This window comes from Amblyraja radiata, chromosome 17 (assembly GCF_010909765.2).
Source record: "Amblyraja radiata isolate CabotCenter1 chromosome 17, sAmbRad1.1.pri, whole genome shotgun sequence".
NCBI classification, from domain to species: Eukaryota; Metazoa; Chordata; class Chondrichthyes; order Rajiformes; family Rajidae; genus Amblyraja; species Amblyraja radiata.
In genome coordinates, this window is record NC_045972.1 from 29,779,779 (window position 1) to 29,801,104 (window position 21,326).

Here is a 21,326-nt window from a genome sequence, read left to right on the forward strand (position 1 = left end):
ATGCAAGGAATATTGAGGCTATGGCATGAAGAAAGGAGGTACAGGAGGCTGGGATCAAGTGAATCCTTGGAGGATTAAAAAGGATGCAGGTGTATGCATCAGAAGGAAATCAGGAGGGCTAAAATGAAGCATGAGATAGTTTTGGCATAGAAGATTGCACAGAATAAAATGTTTTATGGATATTAAGGGGAAAAGAATGCCTATCAAAAGACAAATGTGGACAACTATTTTGCTCCGACTCTTCATTCAGAAAGGGGGTTCCTTTGTAGCTTCCTTGCATCCCTTCCATGCTCCTGCCCCATGATTGGCATCAACAGCTTTCTGTTATTGCCATTTTCTGCAGACCACAATGAAACTGGAGAACTGCTCTGCTGTATATTACACTGGAAGACTCTGCAGAGGTTGCAGAATTACTTTATTGAAAATCTCAATTGTTTGATTAAAAAAAAGGCAGGTTTAAAACTCATTTTTACAAATGGCCTTTAATCCTGTTCAATTTTAATTTTTTGAACCTGGACATGATAAATCATTTAGCGGAATAAAGAAGGCTGCATTGAATTAAATCAGGTCAGCAATGATCACAAATTATGAGGGGCCTAGACAGGTGGACAATAAGAAACTATCAACTTTTTTTATGGTTGCTTCCTGTATTTACAACTAGAGGGGTATGAGGTTTAGATGGGATTTGAGGAAAAGAATTTTTCACCCAGATGGCGGTTGAAATCTGGAATGCTCTATCAGAGGTGGTGTCAAGTACTCTCACAGTATTTAATAAGTATCTCGAGGAGCACTTGAATCATCATTGTGCAGAGGGCTATGGACCAACAACTAACAAATGGGAGTAATATAGATGGGCACGATTGTCAGCAAGGACATTGTGGGCTGAAGGGACTGGTTCTGTGCTGTATCACTCTAATTTCAGAATACTGGAACTATGTTTTAATATCCATGTGACGGCAATTTCTATACTTTTCGATGTCCAAGTTTTAATTACCGTTACTACTCGGGGATGTGGTAAAAATATAGTTTACACACTCACTGCACTCGCTGCACTCGCCGACAGCAAAAACGAATCTTCCAGTCGTTGTTTCTTGATTAATTGGTCTTTTATTGAAGTAATACAAAACAAAGAAATAATTCATAACTTTCCGTTCTTACTAGTTGTTCCATCCGTATTGTATAGAATCGTGTGAGAGTGTCTTCTTGGAAGATTGTGGCGTCTCGTGGTAAAAAACTATTTTCTCATCATCCCTCGAGGCTAAACTAAAATCCTAATCCCTGAGTCTGCGCTAGCCTCCTAAAATCTAGACACCCCCTTCTACGTATATAATCCCACCCACAAGCTTAGGAAAGATACAGAAATACTAGCAGTAACTAACTTAAGCATAAATAGCTCGTACAATCCATATCACAACTCCAGACTCGGCGCTCCAGCTCAAAGGCTTCATGATCAAGAGTGGTCAATTCCCTGCTTTACACTCTATACCGTCTCTCTAGAGCCATAACTGTCTTGCCAGAAACAGCTCCAATGCCATCTCAAAATGTGACGACTTTAACACATGGATGAATAACGGGAAACAATGAATCAGCGTACTGAGGGGAAATTTGGTTGAGTGGTGCCACAACAATAATTTTGCTCTCAGCGTCAGCAAGATCAAGAAGCTGATTTACTTCAAGAAGGGAAAGCAGAGGAACCATGCACCTGTCATCCATGGAAGGTCAGCTGTAGAGAGAGTCAACAGCTTCATGTTTCTGGATGTACACATCTCTGATACTCTCTCCCTTGCCCAGTGTGTACAAAGAAAGCTCACCAATGCCTCTATTCCTCGGACGTTTGAAGATATTCGGTATGTCATTGAATACTGTATTGAACTTCTACAAGGGTAAGGTGGAGACCATCGCCTGAGTTGTGCTAGCGGAGCCTACGCCAGACTCAGGAAAAGAGTCTTTGAAGACCAAGACCTAAAGGCTCAAACAAAACTGCTGGTCTACAGAGCCGTTGTCCTCTCCACTCTGTTGTATGGAGCTGAGTTATGGACCACCTACAGCAGGCACCTGAGAGCCCTGGAACAATACCATCAAAGATCCTTACGAAAGATTCTGAGGATCAGCTGAGAGGACAAATGCACCAACATCAGCGTTTTGGAGGAAGCCAACATGACCAACATCACCACCACAATAATGCAGCACCAACTTTGATGGACTGGTCATGTCATCCGCATGTCCAACACACGTCTCCCTAAACAAATCCTGTATTCTCAACTGAAGGAAGGTCGGCGAGCCCCCAGCAGGCCAAAGATACACTTCAAGGACAACATCAAGAACAGTCCGAAGAAATTCCACATCACATCGAGCAACTGGGAGCACATTGCACTGGACGGAAATCCGTGCAGGAAGGAACTGCACGTCACAAAATGGAACTACGCCGTGTCGCAGAGACAAAGCGGCAGCACCGTAAGAAGAGAGAGAAGGGGGCTCGACGACTACCGCCAGTCTTCACTGCCCACATCGCAACAAGGTGTGTGGATCGCAGATCGGCCTCTACAGACATCTGCAGACCCACAAGTAGACGACCCCATGGAGAGGACGTAAATTTTTTTTTTTTGCGTTTCATGTGCCTGTAAAGCTGCAGCGAGTAAGAATTTCATTGTTTAGGTACTGGTGCATATTAAATTCAACATTCTTGACTCTTAACAATAGCACTAACATTTGTAAATTGTGAAAATAAGAGGAAGCACGAGGTTTATATTGAATATTCTCCAAAATAAATTCATATTTGGATTTGAACAAGACAACTCTATGTAGCCTCGGGCATGGATAATGTTCACAACAGGTGCTTACCAGTATTCCTCAGAGCATGCTGCTCAGTGTGAAAAGATACTGGCAAAGAACTGGTGTTTGCGACCTTTACGATATGTATCTTCACAGTGCCAAGGATTACAAAACCAAAATCCAGGATAAACTCAGGCAAAGAACATCTGCAAATAGAAGCCATTAGATTAAGACGTACAATTATTATATTTTTTCAGCATTATAATTCATAAGTTACATTTGGAAATGAAAAAGCTGATTAGGCGTGGTCAGTATGGCTTTGTTTGAAGAGGTGAACAAGAAGAGGTGAACAAGTTTTTTGAAGAGGTGAACAAGAAGATTGATGAGGGTGCCACCTACCTCCTGCACCCATGCAGAATTCATGAACTTCATTAACTTCACTGCCAATTTCCATCCTGCACTCAAATCCACTTGGACCATCTCCAACACCTCCCTCCTCTTCCTTGATCTCACCATATCCATCACAGGAGATAGACTATTGAGCAATGTATATTATAAACCTACTGACTTCCATCACTATCTAGATTACACTTCTTCCCAACCTACCTCTTGCAAAGACTTAATTGCCTACTCCCAATTCCACCATCTACACCGCATCTGCACCCAAGATGGGGTGTTCCATACCAGGACATCCGAGATATCCTCATTCTTTAGAGAACAGGGGTTCCCCTCTTCTATCATAGAAGAGGCCATCACACATGTCTTCTCAGAACCCCACAGCTCCGCTCTTGCTCCCCCTTCCCCCAGTCAGAACTAGGACAGCCCCCTAGTCCTCACCTTTCACCCTATCAGCCATTGCATAAAAGACATAATCATCTGATATTTTGGAGGACTAAGTGTTCTGTGAAATGGTTGCCAGGTGTACTCTTGGTTTCGATGATGTAAAGGAAGCCACATCAGGTACACTGGGGCAGTTGTTAATGTTAGAGGAAGTGCATGCGTCCTCTGTCTCACCTGGGAGGATTGCTGGGGTTCTTGGATGCATGTGAAGGAGGTACATCCCCTGCGGTTGCAGAGGAAAGTACCCAGGGAGGGGGCGGTTTGGGTCCAAACGGATGAGTGAACTGAGGAGTTGAAGAAGAAACGGTCTCTGCGGAATGCGGAAAAGGATGGGGATGAGAAGATGTGACTGGGGATCATGTTGGAGGTGGCGCAATGTCGGAGAATGATGTGTTGGATGTGGGTGCTGGTGAAGTGAAAGGCGAGGACCAGAGAAGCTCTAGCCATGTTCTGAGGGGAGGGGACCGAGAGCAGGACTACGGGACACAGAGGGCTCTTACCCAATCACAGCTGCTCCCAGTTTACTCATCCTAGCTATTGTGTAGTATTATTGAGGTTTATTTTTCTTATTTGCTGCTCTGCCTCAATTGAGTACTTCCCCACAAGGCCGAGACTTATCCTTCCACATAACTATCTTAAATCTGAGTAGTGTTTAATGTTTAATATGGGCTCTCCAATGGAAATTCCAGTCACCTAGCCAAGTTCATTTCTAAATACAATGTCCAGTACAGTCCCTCCTCGAATTGGATTACAGTTTGTCCAAAAGACATGAAATGGGCTGTTAATTTAACACAGTTCCTTTTATCTCAGTCATACAGTGTGAGAACAGGCCCTTCAGCACAACTGCCCACACTGACTAACATGCCCCATCTATACTAGTCCCACCTCCCAGCTTTTTTTCCATATCCCTCTAAACCTGTCCTATACACGTACCTGTCTATATGTTTCTTCAATGTTGCAATAGTACCTGCCTCAACTACCTCCTCTGGCAGTTCGTTCCAAATACCCACCGCCCCCTGTCCAAAAAAAGTTATCCCTCACGTTCCCATTAAATCTTTCCCCTCACCTTAAACCTATGTCTTTTGGTTCTCAATTCCCCTACTCTAGGCAATCTATTTCTCTCATGATTTTGTACACCTCTACAAGATCACCCCTTAACCTCCTGCACTCGTGTCCTTAATTATGGTTGCGCTTATGTTCAGTAATATTTTACTGAATTGTATGCAGAATAAAGAATTTCACTATATCAAGATATATGTGACAATAAAGTACCATTGACCACTAACGTCAGCTACTACTTGAGATGAATCATAGACAATGTGTTGCTGAAGGCCACAAGTGAATCATCCTCGGAGTCTTTGACAAGTGTGATTGCTTTTGAATTAGGTGCCAGTGCTGCAGTTATTAACAAATCATCAGCACTTACATAATTAGCATCTTTATATTGAAAATTCTCAAGGAAATGAAAAGCAATGTTAGAGCAACAGAGTCATACAATAGAAAAACTGGCCCTTTGGCCCATTGTTCATCAACCATCCACATCACTAGGTTTCACTATAGGTTTAGGTTCATTATTATTGTCAGATGTACCGAGGTACAGTGATTTATTTTGCATGCTATCCAAACAGATCGAATAATACATAAATATAATCAAACACAAGTACAATAGATAGAGCAAGGGAGAAGATACAGAGTGCAGAATGTAGTTCTCAGCATTCTAGTGCATCAGTTCCATAGACCCATTTTATTCTCCTCACATTCCTGTCAACTTCCCTAGATTCTACCACTCACTGCCACCACTCATGAGAGGCAATGTATAGTGATCAGTTAACCTACTGACCTGCCTATCTTTTGGATGTGGGAGGAAACCTGAGGCCCTAGAGGAAACCCACAAGGTCACAGGGAGATGATATAAATGCCACACACCTGTGACCAGTATCGAACCCGCGTTGTTGATTGTGAGGCAGTGGCTTTATCACTAGACCACCCAAATGTTGTTCAGTAGTTTAAGCAAAATTGGCATAGAACTTTTCAGTTACAAGCAGAGACTGGATAGGTTTTTGTGGCAGAGGGCATGAAATTCAGAGGGGATATTTGAAGGCCAATTCTTTCACACTGAGTGATTGAAGTCTGTAAATCTCTTCCTGTAGTGGAGGCAGCTAGTCTCTCGACATGTAATGAGCATCAGGATGAGCACTTGAATTATCATGGCATAGAAGACCACAGATTGTACCCGTAATTGGAATAAGTACAGGATAAGTACTCGGTGCTTGGCATGGATGTGGTGGGCTGAAACGCATGTTTCCATGCTAAATGTCTCTTTGTGCAGTATTGACCAGGTTATGGGTATTTCTAAGGGAGAATTATTGGTGGGGGAAGGTGTTGATGTGTTACAGATAAACCTTACCGAGAGAGAGAGATGCGAGGAGACTGACACTTTCCTGACCCGCCACTGTGGGAAGTGGGGATCATCTTGTGGAGGATGCTGCATTCTTTAATTAGTAGACGATCAGCCTCCATCTGCAGCAAGGTATCATACTGTGAAAGGCAAACACAGAATATTAATCATCAAGTAAACTGGTCTGCAGGAAGGGGTTCTAAATGTATTTGTGTTGAACAGATCCAATTCAGTCAGGGGACCTAGTTCACAATCAATGCAAAGAAGCAACACAAAAAATGTGAACCCAAAATTCCATCCTTCTGTCCCCCCCCATACCCCACCAGCATTTTGCTGCACTCAAGAACTCTGTAATTAGCTCTTTTCACACAAAAAAAGGGTGCTGCTGTGGTCATCAGCTGCTGTGATATTTTGACTCATCAATCCCACAGCATGCCAGCTAGGAGCACTCTCCAGTTTTAATACTTGATAGCAGCAGCAACATTGTCATAGGTTTTAAGGGGTCCGTGAGTTTGGCATCACGAGCATTATGGTGAAAGATCAAAGTTTTAAAGGGGTAAGTTTGTTACAGAGAGTGGTTGATATCTGGAATACACTGCCAGAGAAGGTGATGGAATCTGATACAGTTACAGAATGTAGTCAAGAATGTTCAATTGTCATATGTACTAAAATGGAACAATGAAATTCGTATTTGCAGCAGCACCGTGTGTATAAGCACAGTAATCAATAAATAACATAATAAACAAACAAAAAAAGTACAATGAACAAAACAATATAGTGTAAAACAAAACAAAAGCCTGAAGTGCCGAGTACAACCAAGACAGTTTATAGTTCGGAGTTTAGTTGGAGTTTGCAGCGTTCAATAGCCTGATGGATCTTGGGAAGAAGCAGTTCCTGAACCGCTGGCAAGAGTGAAATGAGATCATGGCCAGGGTGGTGTGGGTCCTTGATTAAGCTGGCTGCCTTTTTGTGGTAGCGCCTTCCATACATTTCTTCGATGGTGGAAAGTTCTCTACCTATGATGGCCCAGACATTATCCACTACTTTTTATAAGGTCCTTCCAATCTGATCTGTGCCGTACACCTGTAGAAGTTTCAAGAGAGTAGTTGTCGATATACCAAATCTCCTCAATCTTCCAAAGAAGTAGAGACATCGATGGGCATTCTTTATGATTGCATCAATGTGCTAGGTCCAGGACATAGAAAATAGGTACAGGAGTAGGCCATTCAGCCCCTCGAGCCAGCACCACCATTCAATATGATCATGGCTGATCATCCAAAATCAGTACCCCATTCCGGCTTTTTCTCCATATTCCTTGATTCCCTTAGCCCCAAGAACTAAATCTAACTCTCTCTTGAATGTTTAGAGTGATGATCGGGTTGGACACCGAGCTGAAGACAACATATGTGTTTTTATGATTAAGTAGTATCGTGCAGAGTGGAGAGCCAGCGAGACTGCATCCCCCATTGATCTTCTGTGGCGGTAGCCAAATTGGAGTTGGTCTAGGTTCTTGCTAAGGTGGGAGTTGATATGCACCATAACTAACCTCTTAAAGTACTTCTGGAAACAAGGAACTGCAGATGCTGGCTAAAAACTGGAGGAACAGTAGCTCATATTCCACTTGGGCAGCTTACAACCCAACAGCACGTACATTAAATTCTCAAATTTTATGTAAATACCAAAACTTCTCCTCCCTAATCACCCCCCCCCCCCCCCCCCCCCACACACACACATACACACTCTCCTGTGCCCCATCTGGATGCGCAACTATTTATTTCCTCCCCTTCCACCTACATCCCTTTCTCTAAGTTCCCAATCGCAACGCTTCAATCCGTTTGTCTCACACGTTCTGTCTTTTCATCTCCGGCCTTTGTCCAACCATCTGCCTATCAAAAAACCCTCTCACCTGTATCCACCTATTACTTGCCAGGCTTTGTCCTGCCCCTCACCCCCACCAGATTTCTTCTCCCCAACCACAAGAAGGGTCCCGACACAAAACGTCACCTATCTATATTCTCCACAAAATGCTGCCTGTCCCGCTGAGTTACTCCAGCACTTGGTGTATTTTCTTTGTGTCTTTCACCATGGACATTAGAACCACCCATTGGTTGTCATTAGGATGTCACCTTAGTCTTCTTGGGCAGTGGTATTATTGATGCCCTTTCAAAGCAGCTGCAAACCTCAGTAATCAGAAGTTGAAGATGTCTGGAAAACCTCCAGCCAGTTGGTTCAGGTGGGTTTTGAGAAAACGACCAGTTACACCATCTCGTCCAGACCCTCCTGAAGGATCTCTGACATCAGCCTCAGCCACTAGGATTACAATACCATTGGGGACTATGGAGACCCGAGAAGGCACATCAGTGTTTTCTCCATTGAAGCGTGCGTAGAATACATTGAGTTCAGCTGCCACTCAGCCATTTGAATAGAGAAAGCGGAGATAGATAATGTCTTTATGCGGGTACATGGGATTAGTGCAGATGGGCAAAATGATTGACGTGACTATGGTGAGCTAAAAGGCCCATTTTTGTCTCTTTAACTCGATGGCACTCAGACATTACTCGAGTTTGTCTGGAGCTCTGCTTGTTATTCTCGGCAGGTGTCAGGAAACAATGATGGTCATAATTAATTTATCAACATAAAAACCCTAAAGTACTGTGGAGCTTCCACCAGACTCCCACCATGTACTAGAGTTCTGTCGCTGTGCCCAGGCGAGAATTTCCTGGCCTCCCCAACCTTAAGCACAAGCTCTACCATGCTTTCTGAGTCGATTTGTTACTCCAGATCCTTTTTTTGCACCAGCTTTATCATGTATCAGAATACCATCTGGTATTACATAAAATGGCTGGGAAAGTGTGTTCTCAGCTGTGGGTGGCACTAGGAAAATCCCCAGTAACAAAAAAATAGAATGCTGGAAGGACTCAGCAAGTCAGGCAGCAAATATGGAGGCAAAAAGTGTAAGTCAACGTTTCAGGTTGTGACCATGGGTCAGGACAGTAAACTTAGGCAAGGGAAGAGTCATGGTATTAAAGGAAAAACATTGCAGATGTTAACGATCTGTAATAGTACAGAAAATGCTAGAAACTCTCAAGAAACTAGTCAGCACCTGCGGAAAGAAAGAATACGGTAATATTTCAAGTGGATGAGCTTCTTCCAGGACTTGGAATTTATGCTGCAGAGAACAAAAGGGAAAGTATTTGATACAGCAGGAGCGAGTTCTGTTTGTTCAAGCACAGAATTGCTCCAATAAAGATGAATTATGTTATAGATCAAAACAAACTACTCACACATTCATGAAATGAAAGGAACTTACAGAAGGGGAGGAGTTGCCTCCATCTACTGCTATTATCTCAGAATGGCCGAGCAGGCTGGATGCAGGAGTTTCTCTCATGATGGTTTCCTTCGCTTCTTTCAGGAATGCCTCATACTTTTCATTTCCTGTTGGAAGTCAAAATTCAAATCACACAAAGTGTTGGTTTGCTTGATCAAAACAAGGTTTCAAGGTCAGTTTATTGTCACATGTACCAATTAAGGTACAGTGAAATTTGAGTTACCATGCACTTGTTTTTAAGTCGTCTATTCATGTCCACGTAAGTATGGAAACTTTGCTCAGCCAATTTCATTTTGAAACAATTCAAAGAAAATTATGCAATAAAATAGAATGTTCGGGCACTTTGAATGGATACCATACTGATATAATAAGTTGAGTGGTACCATTAAACAGACTAAATAAGCAAGGTAATCAAGTGCAATGTTTCTCTGCCTTAGTTCATGAAAGAAACTCTCTAGGACCCTGTCAATGGAAGTCCATGAATCCTTTGTATGGCTTTAGGAATTCAGTCTCACATGCTTGGAACTTCGTCCGATCAGACAGAAGTGCAACCCTGTTACCTTATATATAGTCTACTTGCACCGACTTGTTCAGTGCTGTGCACATGTGGTGCATTTGAACAGCATTGCATACAGAGCCGTACGAAGCACCCAAAGTGTTCCAATGACTCCCAACTGTACCACTTTTATGTTTGTTATGGGGTTGAAGACATCTTTCTTGAGTTGCAGCTGATTCATTTCATGCTTCACTATTCTCCACATCTTCACACCGCACAGATTCACCATGTTCTGGCTAAAGAAATTCCTCTTCCATCTCCTTTATAAAGGTACGTCCTTTTATTCTGAGGTTGTGGCCTCTGATCCTAGACTCTCCCACTATTTAAACATCTCCCAACTGCAGTGGGGAAAAGAAGGAATGACCGGGGTTACAAACATCCTTGATTCTATTCCTGAGATATGTGTGATGAACTGGGCTACATCCACAACTCTCTGCAATATCCTGCTATCTTGGGCAGAGCTGTTCCCAAACCAAGATGTGATGCAACCAAACAGTGTGCTTTCTACGGTGCATCTTTAGTTTAGTATAGTTTAGTTTATTATTGTCACATGTACAGAGGTACAGTGAAAAGCCCCCTTTATTCCCACTTTTGCCCTCTGCCATTCAGCCAGCTTTCCATCCATGCTAGTATCTTTCCTCTAATGCCATGTCTCATCTTGTTTAGCAGCCTCACGTGTGGCACCTTATCAAAGGCCTTTTGAAAATCCATGTAAACAACATCCACTGACTCTTCTTTGTCTATTCTGCTATTAACATCCATCAAAAAATTCAAATAGATCATTTAGTCCCAGGAACTTGAAGCGTTTGACCATTTCTACTTTGGCACTATCTGCAGAAGTTATGAAGAGTAGTTGGAGACATGCAGAATTTCCAGTCTCTGAGGAAGTAGAGGCTTTTTTGGTAATTGCTTCAATGTGGTTGGTCCTGGACTGATTGTTCGTAATGTTTATCTCTGGGAATTTGAAGCTCCCAACCATTTCCACTTTGACACCATTGATGTTGATTGGGTCATGTATTCCACCACCCTTCCTGAAGTAAATAAGTAGCTTCTTTGTCTTGCTGACACCAAGGGAGAGAACCTGACACCTTGTCACTGAGTTCTCTATCTCCTACTTGTGTTGCGTCTCGTCATTGTTCAAGATCCAGTGCGCAAGGGTGGTGTCATTTGCAAACTCATAGATAAAGTTAGAGCACAATTTGATTGCACAGTCATTAATCATAGTCATAGGGGCACACAGCACGGAACCATGCCCTTTGATCCAACTTGTCGAACAAGATGGCCCATCTACACTAGTCCCATCTGCCCGCAGTTGACACATATCCCTCTAAACCTTTCCTATCCATGAACCAATCCCAATATCTTTTAAATGTTGTATGAATGTACAGGCAGTACAGAAGGAGGCTGAAAAGGCATCACCGGTGTTGAGAATTATTGTGGAGGATGTATTGTCATCTATCCTTCCTGTTTTACAAACCCTTCCAGGCCACGGAGATGGTGTCTGTTATGGACCTGTTGCAACAAAAATCTCTGAGTTTAGATCTGAATTTCACCAGTTTTCTTTTGAAACTGTATACTTGCTTTCAAATCTGCACATGACTCATCAGGGGCCTACTATTCAACCTCAGCAACCTTTGCTTCTATATATACATGCAAATACATACTAAAAACATACAAGGATGTAAATCTATGGTACATGATTTGCCACTCAATTAGACCAGCTGTTGCAGATGGTCATAGCCATACCTTTTATATTTCTGGGTAGATCCAGATAGATTCTTGGGAAGATGCCCTCTCCCTTCACAGTGATGCTGTCAGGTTCAAAGTGAGAAACCTGAACTTCTACAGTGGTACAAAAGATTTCAGGTATGCCAGGAAAATAAGCGACCCTTAATTCCTGTTCTGCATTGGCATCAATGTATCCCTAGAAATGACAGTGTTATGAAGAAATAAAACACCATGTTATGTTTTTGGAATGAGAACTGTTAAACAGCAATAGAAATTAGTCAAGTATGGAAAATACTTAAATACTAGGAAGGATGTTAAAAGTTAGTGATCAGAGAATTGAAGGCACTAGAGACAAAAAAAATGAGTTTCCAATGAAATCTATTGAAGATACTATATGTGGATTTGAGAGGGGAAACGCTGAAGAACATGGTTCACATGTCCATATGAAACAGGTGTATTCTCCATTATTCACTCTGCCAAATGGTGGAAACTTAACCCATTTGTGCCCCAATGCACACTAAATCTATTCCCCCTACCATCACATCTACGTCCTCTAATTTTATCTATCTCTGATAGAGAGGAAAGTTCTTTACAGTCTATCCTACACCCCTCCTAATTTTACATGGATCAGTAACGTTCTCTCTTCACCTCCTACACTCCAGGGAAAACAGACACAGTCGTTCCTCATATCTGGAAGGATCCATCCCAAGTAACATCCTGGTGAATCTACTCTGTACCCTCTCCAACACTATCACATCCTTAAGTATGAAGCCGCAGGACAATCTATCAGTGACGGGATATTTTGCAAGCTCTCAAGGAAAAAAACAATGGCAACTCTAGCGGCAATCATGAGTTTCCATTTGTTTATAACTTAAATTGTCCATTCCACTGAAGCTTCGGCCTACCAATTTGTGGTCTCTACATTATTCCAATGAGGAACAGCTTCTTCCCAGCAACCATTAGGCTACTAAACACTGCGAACTCCAACTCAACTTCGATCTACGAACTGCCTTATTTGCACTGGGGACTTCAGGCTTTAATTTATTTTTCATTATTTCGTTTTTTTTATTTACTGAACTTTTTTTGGTTTGGTTATTATGTTATCTATTGAGTACTCTGTTTACAAACCTACTGTGCTGCTGCAAGTAAGAATTTTATTGCCTTGTTTCGATACATATGACAATTAAACCCTCTTGACTCCCTATGTAACCTCATGTTCTGTAGTAAATACTATGCAGCCTTCTGGATTTAATGTCAATTTGAACAATTTCAAATTTCTGGCTAGTTTGGTTGTCACATTCACTTGTAACATTACCTAAGCTTTTTTTCTCTCTCTATGGATATTGTCTGATCCTTTCGGCATTTCCAACAATCTCTTTTTGCTTTGAGGTCCAAGCAACAGTTCTGACCAGCATGTCAAAGCTTTAACATGCAGTTGTTTGTTTTATCTACCTCCGATAGAGGGAATCGGTTCCTGAAGTCTACCCCTAATAATTCTCCATACCTCAATAATGTCCTCTCTTAATCTACACCACCCAGGCCACCCCCTCTTCTTGCTGCCACCATTGGGAAGAATATGTTAGAAAGAACTGCAGATGCTGGTTTAAATTGAAGGAAGGCACAAGATGCTGAAGTAACTCAGCGGGTCAGGCAGTATCTCTGGAGAGAAGGAATGGGTGACAGAGCAGCAGTTTGTGAATAGGAGTCTGACGTAGGTGTCTCTCTTATCCAGGTGTTCCAGGGATGAGGGTAGGGTCAGGGAAATGGCATCATCTGTGGACCTGTTGTGGTGGTAGGCGGACGGCAGTAGGTCATGGATGCTTGGTAGACTGGATTTAAGGCAGATGTCAAGGCACTGGACGGTAGTCGTTAAGGCATGAGATCTTGCTTTACTTTGACACCGGGATGATGGTGGTCTTCTTGAAGTGGGTGGTACCTCAGAATGGAGTGCGGAGAGATTAAAGATGTCCGGGAATACTCCTGCTAGCTGGTCCATGCAGTTTCTAAGGACGTGGCCAAGGAGTCCTGCTCAACCTCCTGCCCCATTCTCCCCCCAACACTGCATAGACTGGCCTCTGTGAACCATGTGAATTGTGCAAACAAACCACTGCAGAGCTGCCACCCCACAGCACCAGAGACCCGAGCCCAATCCTGACCCCAGGCACCCCCAATGACCATGACTCCACCCCCCCCCGTGACCCACCGGGCACTCCGGTACACCAGCTCTACCCCACACATTAGGGACAACTCACAGTGTGTAGGATAGAACCAGTGCACCAGAGCATCGGAGTACCTAGAGCGAACCCACACTGCCATAGGGAACACCCAGGGTCAGGACCAAACTCGGATCTCTGGCACTGTAAGGTAGCAATTCTAACATGGCGCCCCATACCATCCCAATGTATTGTGTATTTTGTGTCCTTTACTGTTTATTGTGTAGTGTATGTTTATTGGCTGTTTTTCCAATATTATTGTCTATTAACCTTCCTATTCAGTTATTGTGGACAATCAGCAGTAATTTACATCATCTCCTGCCGTGGTCCGTTCTAGTAAAGGTTTACTGTGATATGGTTACCATATCGAGTGATTTTTGTGTATTTTCTGACTTACGGATAAAAGTGACGTATTGATGTCTGTAAAAACAGAACCCCGTACAATACCTGGTGACAGACAGCCTGTAGATGCGATTGACTCTTATGTTCAATCGGCATGTCTTATCAATCATGTCTTATCCTCTTTCATAAGAAACAAACAATCAAGTTAACAGTTATACCAGTATGAGTCATCTCCTGTCAGGAACAATGTTTGGATTGCCTGTTTTTTTTAAACATTTTTTTTAATTGAAGGAAAGATACGTAATACATTACATTTCCCTCCATTTGTTTTTTTATATATAACAACAGTTACCCTCACCCACCCTCCCTGAATTGCCTATTCTTACTGCTTCTTCTTTTGTTTTAACTGAAGGAACTTTCCTGGCAATCATCAGAAAATTCACTAACCCTAAAAGGAGTGACGAGTGGTACACCTGGTAGAGGCTCTCTGTCAGCAGCCCACTCTTCATTTAAGACATTGTAGTCAAACCCAACCTTTCCTGTGTTCTTCAGAGTAATTTCAGTCGCAGCAATATGGTTAAATAACTAGAGTAAAAGAAAACAAGGAATTATCAATTGAAACCAAAACGCTAGATTTTATTTACTTATGACCAAGTGAACCAACTATGTTCTGTAAAAACTATGGAATGCCGGTCAGAACTATAGAAAATGTCTGACTAATCAATGTTAGTGTTGAAAGAAAAAAATAAGTCCATAATAGATGTATGATCTGCATAAATGGCCAGTCCAATGCAGACAGTTAGCAAGTTACTTGACAAGGTCCCGGCATAGAGAGCCAGTCCAGAAAATCATGGTACCTGGGACGCATAAAGCATTGTTAATTACAGTATTTCAAGAAAAATAATTTGTGACAGTGTGTGTGAGCGAGAGAGTGTATATGTGACAGCGTGTATGTGTATGTGTGAATGAACTGCAAAAATGACTACTTATATTAAGGGCTATGGGGAACTGGTACTTTGAGAGGAGATTGGGCAAGGGTCAGATCAGATTTGATCATGTTGAATGGTGGAGCTGGAATGTCTCTGTCTGAGCGAGGCCGAGAGGGCTTGAATGAGGATCGAACCCGCGGTGTGATAGGTACAGGATTTGAACTGTGCCGCACTTTTGGTAAAATAAAATTTAGTTGATTCAAGTGCTTGATTCAGTGTTTTTACTAAAACTAGACTCCCCCCCCGGAAGCTTAGAAAAGAGGAATTATCACACTCAGGCTATGGGGGTGACCCTGAGTTTCCCATTCCATGTCATATTAATTCTCATTCTCACTGCTATTCCTACTCCTTTTGTATTCAGAAGGGTCCTGACTCAAAACATCTATGTTCTCCAGAGATGCTGCCTAACCTGCTGAGTTACTCCAGCATATACTCTTTTTTTGTGAACCAGCATCTGTAGTTCCTTGTTTCTAAGGTTGGTTCCAAAAAATACTTGGTTCCAGCGTACAAGGTCATGGTGGGTTCAGTCAGTGTAAACAGACTAAAATGATCCCATTAACACAGGCGAAGGACTGATTTGAAATGATTAGTAAAATATCCAGAAGTGGTGTGTATAAATACTTTGGGAGAATAGCTAAAATATAAAATGCACTATCTGAAGACTCAAGGGAAAATGTGATAAATTACTGCAAAGCAATTGCAAGGCTATTGGAAAAAAGTGCGAGTGATGGGGGAAAATTATGCTTGCTGTATCACTCTATTAGCATGACGCTGAATGGCACTTCTGTATGATAAGGATACTGTGATCTCTGTTGTACTGACCTGCTGACCATAGTCGATCTCTCTTCTGTCAAATGCATACTTGATAAATGAGGCCTCTCCTTTCAGCGTAATCTCATATGTTGGCCCACCTTTCACTTTGCATATTGCTTTCACCTTGCTCCTGATGTTCGTGTGCCCATAAAATGTAAAGGCCATTTGTTGAATTTCATTTGGATGTAGAACACCGAACAATGGAAGGATATCAAATACCTATCAAAGAGTGATACATGCAGTTGAAAACAAAAGATCTATCAGAGATGTTCCCCTTCTTCGCTTTCCTTGCAGCATAACAAGCTTGTTTTGTCAGCTTTCCAGTTTTAATAAAGGTTCTTCAATCCAAAATATGAATCCTGTTTCCCTTCCCACAGATGCACCCTAACTTTGAGTATTTCCTGTTTTTATATTGTAAACAACGTGGTAGTCTTATTATTGTTATGTTGGTGCTGTTTATGCATTTTCTTCATTAAGGAAGTTATGTCAGCAAGATTTTTTTGTTATTCATACAAGGCAGTGTGGGTTTCACAGGCTGAGCTAATTACCCTTGAGAAGGTAGTGGTGAGCTGACTTTGTGAATCACTGCAGTCCCTGAGATATCAGTATACCCACAATGCAGTTAGTGAGGGAGTTCCACAATTTTGACCCAGTGATGGTGAAGGAACAGCAATGTATTCTCAAGACAAGCAGATGTGTGGTTCGGAGTGGTACTTCTACGTGGTGTTTTCCCGTGCTTTTGCTGTCCTTGTCCTTCTAGCTGGTAGAGCTGGTGGGTTTGGAGTGTGCCAGGAATTATTGATAAATTGGTGCAGTTCAAAGGTTCAAAAGTCTTTTATTGACACACGCGTACCAATTAAGGCCAACAAAAGCCAAGTGTAAAATGTACACTTTTACATATAAAGCCAATAAATATAGAGCAGTGGTCACATCTCCCCAACCACTTCCCCAAACAATATTAATACATTACATTGTATTTTCATTCTGACACCTATCTCTAACAGCTCTCTCCCCTTTCTTGATCTCTCTTTCTCCATCATAGGGGACAGTATGATGTCCACTCCTACAGTTATTTGTTCTACACTTCTTCCCACCTTTTCTCTTGCAAAGATGCCATCCCCTACTCTCAATTTATCAATTTCCACCGCATTTGTTCCAAAGAAAAGGCAGGCAGATGGGCAGAGGGGGTTGGCTGGCTCTGCTGGTAAGGAAAGAAATTCAGTCCTTAACAAAGGACGGCATAGGATCATAATATGTAGAATCCTTGTAGGTAGAATTAAGGAACTGCAAGGGTAAGAAGACGTTGATGGCAGTTCAATGCAGGCCTCACAACTGCAGTCAGGATGTAGAAACAATTGACATGTAAGAAAGGCAATGTTACAGTGGTCATGGGGGATTTCAATATGCAGGTTAACTGAGAAAATCAGGTTGATACTGAATTGCAAGAGAATAAATTAGTAGAATGCCTATGAGATGGCTTCTAAGAGCAGTTTATGGTTGAGCCCACTACGGAAAGGGCAAATCTGGATTTAGTATCATGTAATGAACTGGATTTGATTAGGGGACTCAAGGTAAAGGAACCCCTAGGAAATAGCGATGATAATATGGTAAAATTCAACCTGCAGTTTGAGAGGGAGAAGATGAAATCAGATGTATTGGTATTACTGTTGAGTAAAGGTAGTTGCAGAGGCATGAGGGAGGATTTGAAAGTTGATTGGAAAGAGACCCTAGCAGAAAGACAGCATAAAAGTAAACGAGAAGGTGTATAATATTGCGATGATTAGTGGGAGGCTAGAGAATTGGGAAGTTTGTGAAAATGAACAGATGGCAATTAAAAAGGAAATAAGGCGAGAAAAGATAAAACATGAAGATAAGCTAGTCAATAATATAAAAGATATCAAAGGTTTCTTCAGATATATAAAGAGTAAAAGAGAGGCAAATGCACCACTGGAAAATGCTGGAGAGGTAGTAATGAGGAATAAAGAAATGGCGGACAATTTGAATATTTTTTTTGCGTCAGTCTTCGCAGTAGAAGGCATCAGCAACTGCCAGAAATTTAAGAGAGCCGGGGCAGGGGTTAGTGGGGTTGCTATTACTAAGGAGAAAGTGCTTGGGAAGCTGAAGGATTTGAAGGTGGATAAATCAACTGGACCAGACAGACTATACCCCAAGGTTCTGAAAGAGGTAGCTTCTAATTATGGAGCCATTAGTAGTAATCTTTCAAGAATTACTAGAATCAGGAGCGGTCACAAATAATTGGAAATTTGCAAATATTACTCCACTGTTCAAGAAGGGAGCGATGCAAAAGAGGGGAAACTATAGGCTGGTTAGCCTAACATTAATGGTTGGTAAGATTTTCGAGTCCATTACTAACGATGTTAGAAATACATGATAAAATAGGCCAAATTCAGCATGGTTTGGTGAAGGGGCGATCTTGCCTGACAAATCTGTTGAAATTCTTTGAGGAAATAAATAGCAAGATAGACAAAAGAGAGCCAGTGGATGTTTATTGTAGGAAGGAACTGCAGATGCTGGTTTAAACCGAAGACATACACAAAAAGCTGGAGTAACTCAGCAGGACAGGCAGAATCTCTGGAGAGAAGGAATGGATGATGTTTCGGGTCGAACGGTCTCAACCCGAAATGTCACCCATTCCTTCTCTCCAGAGATGCTGCCTGTCCCGCTGAGTTACTCCAGCTTTTTGTGTCTATCACCAGTGGATGTTTACTTGGATTTTCAGAAGGCCTCTGATAAAGTGCTGCACATGAGGCTGCTAAACAAGATGAGAGCCCATGGTATTAGAGGGAAGATACGAGCATGGATTAGATTGGCAAAAGGCAAAGAGTGGGAATATAAGGGTCTGTTTTTGGTTGGCTGCCAGTGATTGGTGGTGTTCCGCAGGGGTTGGTCAGATTAATATGCAAGTTGAATTAGTAACAAGGAAAGCAAATGCAATGTTAACATTCATTTCAAGAGGAATATAAAAGCAGTGATGTAAGATTGAGGCTTTATGAGGCACTGGTCAGACCGCATTTACAGTATTGTGAACAGTCTTGGCACCATATCTGAGGAGGGATGTGCTGGTGTTGGGGAGGGTACAGGGAGGTTTATGAAGATGATCCTGGGGATGATTGGGTTAACGTATGATGTGCGTTTGACAGGCCTGTACTCGCTGGAGTTTAGAAGGATGAGGGGAGACCTCATTGAATCTTACCAAGTAATGAAAGGCCTGAATAGAGTGGATGTGGAGAAGATGTTTCATAAGTGGGAGAGTCTAGGACCAGAGGGCACAGTCTCAGAATAATAGGACATGCATTTAGAAAAGAGATGAGGAGGAATTTCTTTTTCCATAAGGTGGTGAATCTGTGGAATTCTTTGTCTCAGACAGCTGTGGAGGATAAGTCTTTGGGTATTTTTCAAGTGGAGATTGACAGATTCTTGATTGATAAAGGTGTCAAAGCTTACGGGGAGAAGGCAGGAGAATGAGTTTAAGAGGGAAAGATAAATCAGCCATGATTGAATGGCACAGTAGACTCGATGGGCCGAATGGCTTAATTCGGCTCCTATGACATGAATTTATAAACCTGCTGAAAATATCCAACATCCTCTGTTCTATAAGATGTTGTTCACTGCTGTAACTTCCAGATAATTACATGTCCATAATATGCTTATTTCTTACCTGCTCCACACCTAATATGGCATCGTTCTTGTCTAGGTTACAACTCCATGGAAGACACTGGCTATCTTCAGTCTGGTCTTTTAGCAGCTTCTCTGAATCAAGTAGATTCAACAATCTGTCCTGAAAAATACAGCAGCTGTGCTCAGACAGATACCCTAGAATACTTTAACATTCCTCCTGAACACACTGCCAAATAAAGACTGAGGGTTCCCAGGTAGAAGGTTAACATACACCCACCTCCCACCCCTTTTACATTCTACTGGGAATTTGTTGGTCTCCCGTTATCACTACAAGGTAAATCAGAGGACTGATAATAAGTTGAGAGCAGGATTCTGGCCAGAGTATGGAACTCTACATGTACAAATCAAGTACTGCTTCTCCACTCTTTGTTCATATTCTTGGATGAGTTGGCGGTCAAATTCCCATTAAAAACTGACAAAAATGTTACGCATTTGGTACAGAACTAAATATGAGGGGGTAAAGGATCACTTTGCAGTCATCCATAATTAGAAGATTAATTTGATCATCACAGATAGTCAGATAGTCAAAATACCACAGATAATCTGTGGTATTTTTTGGCCAAGCATCATACTGTATTAGCCATCTACAGTACTTGAAGCAAGAAGAGGAACTTCATTTTCTCTTGGCAAAAATATAATTGGTAATCATAGACCTCCAAGTTCTGCAATGACTGCAGGCTTGTCAAATGCTCTGGAAGTGACCAAATCCACACATAGAGCTTCAATTCCATGGGTGAATCCACACAGAAAATAGTAGCAGTAGGCTATTCGGCTTATGGTTGATCTATGCTGGCCTCTTCCTCTGTGCCCATTCCCCACAAACCTCAATTCCTCGATCCTTCAAATATTTAGCTATCTTCACCTTAAATATATCAAATGATCTGGCATCCACCACGTTGACCTCTACCACTCCATGGCCAGAAAATTCCAGATATTCACTACCCTCCAAGAGAAGACATTTCCATTCAACTCAGTTTTAAATGACCAGCCCCTTTTTTGTAGCTATGCCCTCATCTTTATGTCTCTCCTACTAGTGGAAATATCTCAACATCCAACCTTTCAAGCCTCCTTATATGTTCAATAAGGTGTGTCGCGTGAGTTTGCAAATGTCCGTGTGTTAAGGTTAGTGTTTGAAGTCTTTCAAAACAAATAAATTAATGGATATTTCTTTCCTGCACTGCTTGCAGATCTTGCTCTGTGCAGTTAGTTCCCTGGCCTCTTATTCCCGGTGCCACCATGTCTGGGTTCTTTTGGCACCTGCATACAGACTTTCCAGCTAGTCCACAATTATATTGAGATTGATGCTTCCTTTCCCAACTAACCATTCAATACACCAATTCCCTCAGAGCACATGGGGTTATGGGGATAAGACAAGAGAATATGGTTGAGAGGGAAAGATAGATCAGCCATGATTGAATGGTGAAGTAGACCCGTTGGGCCGAATGGCCAAATTCTGCTCCTATGACTTATGAACTTATATCTCCATCTACAGGTAACAATATTTTGGACCTGATTTCACAATGTGCACTCTGACATAAGTTAGGTCAAGATGTGATTTAAACATTTCATTGTGCACCCCCCCCCCCCCCCCCCCCCCCCCACACCCCCCATCCCCCCACCCCACCCATGTTCCAATAGCGGATACCTT

General features: G+C 42.1%; 1 protein-coding gene across 1 annotated transcript in view; it reads right to left on the reverse strand.

The window, feature by feature from the left end:
- Window positions 1-12,674, reverse strand: part of LOC116982984 (hydrocephalus-inducing protein homolog) — a 204,439-nt gene extending 191,765 nt beyond the window's left edge. Inside the window, exons 1-5 of the mRNA XM_033036517.1 lie at window positions 12,630-12,674; window positions 11,641-11,818; window positions 9,321-9,445; window positions 6,020-6,150; window positions 2,842-2,978 (exon numbers count right to left, since the gene is read on the reverse strand). Coding sequence (XP_032892408.1) covers window positions 2,842-2,978; window positions 6,020-6,150; window positions 9,321-9,445; window positions 11,641-11,818; window positions 12,630-12,674 — 616 coding nt within the window. The remainder of the gene's footprint in view (window positions 1-2,841; window positions 2,979-6,019; window positions 6,151-9,320; window positions 9,446-11,640; window positions 11,819-12,629) is intronic.
- Window positions 12,675-21,326: the final 8,652 nt, after the last annotated feature.